Source organism: Haliotis cracherodii, unplaced genomic scaffold (genome assembly GCF_022045235.1).
Source record: "Haliotis cracherodii isolate W230 unplaced genomic scaffold, xgHalCrac1.p SCAF_7, whole genome shotgun sequence".
NCBI lineage: Eukaryota > Metazoa > Mollusca > Gastropoda > Lepetellida > Haliotidae > Haliotis > Haliotis cracherodii.
This window is the reverse complement of record NW_027266330.1, coordinates 2,668,277-2,673,087: the sequence shown is the minus strand read 5'-3', so window position 1 is coordinate 2,673,087 and position 4,811 is coordinate 2,668,277. Positions and strand designations below refer to the sequence as shown.

The window sequence follows — 4,811 nt, the reverse complement described above, 5'->3', positions numbered from 1 at the left end:
TCAATGGAATCTATTTCGGCAGATAATCGAGACTTGTCATTGTCTTGCGTTGACGTTTTGTACGAGCAGGATATGAATACATGAACTATGATATGACGCGTCTATGTACATATGATCCTGCGTGATGTTATATAATTATTATAACATAAAATCATCTACATTATGATCCCGAAGTAATAGATAATGTGTTTGTCAATGGCTACAAGATGGTCCCTCTAATAAGATCATCCTGCAAGACTTGCAGTCGTGCAATGAATGAAATACTTTACACATACTGCTTAATGAAGATTGAGGCATGTTTGCCATATGCCTGATGCCCCTACATAAGCTCCTGTTTAAATTAATGAAAGTATGACCACATATCAAATAATGTAAACGGTAAGCTATTATTGCGCTGATCAATACAAGACATACTTGCTTAAACTCGCAGGGCAATACGCAGGTCCCGTTGAGAGCACAAACACCAGACCGTACAAGGAGCTGTTGTCAACAAGACACAAACCTCAACCTAGGCTCAGTTACAATACAAGAGTCGCAGTTGTGTTGCAGAATTGCTTGGGAGTGGTTGTGCTTTGAATATATCGACACACAGGTATGTCAGTCAACCGTCTTCATAGTGCTTATTCTCACTCAAGGATATGCTTTAGCATTATAAAGACGTGATGTATTTAATTACAGAGGGAAGCAATAGACAAAAAGATGGTGGAAGAAGCAAGTTCCTCATATGAAGAATCTAAATCTAAATTCAAACTTAAGGGTAAGTTAGTTTGTTTTGTTTTTTATGCCCCCCTGACTTATATGATGTTACCTGTAGGTAAGCGAGTGTGTGTGAACAGATGTGTAGTCATCATGGTGGGAGAGGTAAAATTAAATATGACCTACACCAACATGAGCATATGAACCTGTTAACCAACGTGGTCCTGAAAAAACACAGCGATCACAATCACTTCGAATCTGGCAATACAACTCACCGAATCTTGGCACGCCATACACACACACCCTCAGACAGCAAATTACCGCAATAGGAAAGAGGAGGCCAGTTCCTAAGATACCATTTACAGGACATATTTATAAACATGACCTCATTTGAATGTACACGAACACACACAATCCTAGCTGATTTTGTGATTTTATAACTGCTTCGTTAGAGAGATCGTGAACACTGTCTCTGGTAATGAGATCGACTGGCAATGGTAACAGGTGTAAGTATTACATTTATATAAGATGAGTATACATCGTGATCCTTTGTGCACTGGCCCGTGTGTTTAATGTATCAACACGCATCGATAAAGGTGTATATATATCAGCCTATTGAGTTTTCTACTTTTTCACACATAAGTGCCTTGAACCAATAGACCCGTGAATATCCGGGGTAGAATAGGTCTTTAGCAACCCATGTTTGCAGTAATAGGCGACTATGCTAGTCGTATGAGGCGAAAAACGGGATCGTGTGGTCAGACTCGCTGACTTGGTTGTTGCATTTCATCGATCGAAATTGCGTGGATTGATGCTCATGATATTAATCACTGAACGGTCTGGTCCAGATTCGATTATTTACGGACCTTCGTCATATAGCTCGAATATTTCTGAGTGCGGCATTAAACAACAAGCCAACCAACCAACTTGAACCAATCCAATGTGATAATGATGATTTAACCAAACCGTGATTCATTCATACAATATTTACCCTTGTCCCACAGTTACCTTGGATACAGATGAGTTGGAATTCGAAATCAAATATAAAGACAACCCCACGTGGACTCACACCACAACATGGAACTGTGAGGTAGTACCTGCAACACTTGACCTCCCAATTCACAAAGAGCTGTACACGATTAAGAAGCTACAGAAGACATTTGATGACTCCCTTCATGTCACTCTCACCAGCATACGGACTAGGAAGAGGTGTATGACATTTGTCTTCGGACATAACACTCCAGACGATGCTGTTCAGATGTGCAATAAGTTCGCAGAGGTCAAACAACGAATTTTGAACTTCACTCAGGAGATTGACGCAAGAATGACAAGCATCAACTTGAGGTGTTCTAACACAGGTACTATAACTTATGTTGTCAGATAACTGCAGTGAGTGAGTGAGTGAGTATGGTTTTACGCCGCTTTAACCAATATTCCAGCAATATCACGGCGGGGGACACCAGAAATAGGCTTCACACATTGTACCCATGTCGGGAATCGAACCAGGGTCTTCGGCGTGACGAGCTAACGCTTTAACCACTAGGCTACCCGACCGCCCCCAGATAACTGCAGACATCTAGTGATGCCTATCATTGTTACAGAGATAATGAAATCCATTTTATCTACATGGTTACCAACTACTAGGACAATAATATGTTATAGGTGAAAGTATTCAACTTCTTCATGTTGTCCTTCGCACAAGGGTACATTTAAGCAAAGCACGCAGTTTCCCAAAATCACATAATAGAATATAGTTTTGAATGATATTGTACGGATGTAACCTATTTCAAAACAGATTTTACCCAGCAGTAGGAAGTTGAATGCTCTCATCCCTGGAAAAAAGACGACTATGATTTCTTGATTCTTCTAAAAAGTTTATTTAATTAGCGATGCTTTTAAAATATTTTTAGAATTGACCACCGTCGACACTGTTTTATTTTGTTTGTTTTGTTGTTTAACGCCGCACTCAGCAGTATTCCAGCTATAGGTTGGTGGTGTTTTTCACCAATAACTATTCTCGGACTACCCACCAAACGTTTAATGAATGCGAAATAAAAATGTAATGGCGCAGTTTCTGAAATAATTGTAAGTTTACCAGCACTAACAACTTACTCTTGGTTATGTCATTTCTTCAAAGAAAGTTATTTTCTTTCCATACGAAAGAATCAAAGTATTCTGATAGGAAAGGAGATTTAGCCCTTTAAGTTGTCAATCTTTCAGGTGATTTGCTATATATCTACAACATCACAATACCTTTAAAGAATCACATGTAATAGAAACAACATTTTCGTTTTCCAATTAACATTTGAATTCTGGGAGCCAAATTATTACAAAATAAATAGTCATTACTAATTAATGATAAGATGGCGTGTACCGACTTAGCTTTGTGTTACAGCGACACCGACTCCAGCACGTACTGATCCTCAGACAATCTTAAAACTCCGTGATGCCAGCCGGTGGGGGTACCTGGCGGATGTGAAACGAATCCTGGAAGCAGGTCAGGTTGACGTCAACTGTCTGGACAGGTGCGGGTGGACACCTGTGATGTGGGCAGCAAAGTGTGGACATAGAGAAGTGGTGGAGCTCCTGGTTAATGAAGGAGCTGATGTCTCACTGGTGAATGATGACGGTGACAACACCCTCCATTTCGCCTGTATGGGGGGAGATGTGGAGACGGTGAAGTTTGTTCTCTCACAGAATGTGAGGAACGTCAACAGTAGAGGACGGTGGAGCAGGACACCGGTGGTGGCGGCAGCAGAGAATGGGCGTAAAGAAGTGATAGAGGTCCTTGTTAGTGATGGAGCTGATGTGTCACTGGTGGACGATAACGGTAACAACATCCTTCACTGGGCCTGTGCGGGAGGAGATGTGGAGACGGTGAAGTTTGTCCTCTCACAGAATATAGTGGACATCAACGCCAGGAACGAAAAGGGACAGACAGCATCCGACACTGCGAGACTCGAGGGACGTCAGGAAGTGGAGACTCTCCTGGTGTCTCATGGCGCTCGCTGAAGTGAATGCAGTGATTGTGCAGACAATGAAGGAGGATATAGTGATACGTATGCACATACTCATGATATATTGTAATCGTACAACTGCCGTGCTTTTGGCAGAGATTACTTGAGAATATTGAATGGATTTTGTCACTTTTATTAAATATTCCAGACTTGTTTGAGACTTGTTTGAGACTTGTTTGAGACTTGTTTGAGTAGAAATACAACTTGTCGAAAACATTTTGATACATTTGGATTTTTGTAGCATTAGGAGCTTTTCATAATCAGGTAAAAAAAGAGTTAATTAAGAGTAAGTAGAGATGATGTATGACTGGCATATAAACATCGCATTTGAAATATCATGTTATGTTAATTGTCATAATACTTTTTATTGCTTATATCTGGGACCAAATTCAGAGTGTTGCAGTTCATCCAGTTGAAATGGCACCAAATATACAATGGTAGTCACAGTGCTAATGACGTCATTGGTGATCGTCATTGTGGTAATGGGCCTACAGCAAAGTTGTTAGCTGTCTTTTTTGTTTTGGTCGCTATATGACTGAAATATTGCCTATCCGACGTAAAAACCGAACTCGGACCGTCTCCGTAATACACAATGTTGGTTCAATAGTAAAAAACAAGTGCAACACAAATATTATGTCCCAGTCTCCTCGCAACATTGTAGTGTTGTTTATGGAAATTTGTTTGTCGCAGGACTTCAATTTTACCATTATATCGAGCAATATTCGAGCATCACCAACCTTTGACGTCAACATTTCACAACTGTTGACGTACAATCGGCCTTACTCTTTCTGTCAAGATTTCACAGAGCGTCATACCACTCTTAATTAGAAGTTATTAATCAAACTTACAACATTAAATGCCTCAGTAAAGCTTTTAAAACATTATGGCAGACATGAGGGGAGACATTTCCGAATTTGGCGTATCAGTGACAAGAATGATGTCCGATGCCATTCCTTCTTTTCACTTGTACAAAATGTTCCCGTTTTGTTTTGTTTTCAGGTGGACAATTAAGTTGCTTTTGCATGTGTTTGAAACGGGTGCCACCGATACAGCAGAATACGATCATCTTTTCGCGAACCCCTGGTATCGTCACTATAT

The 4,811-nt window shown here is 40.4% G+C and overlaps 1 protein-coding gene across 1 annotated transcript; it reads left to right on the top strand.

The window, feature by feature from the left end:
- Positions 1 to 524: 524 nt before the first annotated feature.
- On the top strand, positions 525 to 4,032 carry LOC139447276 (inversin-B-like). The gene is made up of 4 exons (XM_071228571.1): positions 525 to 592; positions 679 to 757; positions 1,701 to 2,054; positions 3,092 to 4,032. The coding sequence occupies exons 2-4, from the start codon at positions 700 to 702 to the stop codon at positions 3,706 to 3,708; spliced, it is 1,029 nt and encodes a 342-aa protein (XP_071084672.1). The 5' UTR covers positions 525 to 592; positions 679 to 699; the 3' UTR covers positions 3,709 to 4,032.
- The last annotated feature ends 779 nt before the right edge of the window (positions 4,033 to 4,811 follow it).

Bases quoted from the DNA above. Each gene is read 5' to 3' on its own strand.
- LOC139447276 (XM_071228571.1), top strand. From the start codon at position 700: ATGGTGGAAGAAGCAAGTTCCTCATATGAAGAATCTAAATCTAAATTC. The intron at 758-1,700 runs GTAAGTTAGTTT...CTTGTCCCACAG, and splicing joins ATCTAAATTCAAACTTAAGG to TTACCTTGGATACAGATGAG. The intron at 2,055-3,091 runs GTACTATAACTT...TTTGTGTTACAG, and splicing joins CTTGAGGTGTTCTAACACAG to CGACACCGACTCCAGCACGT.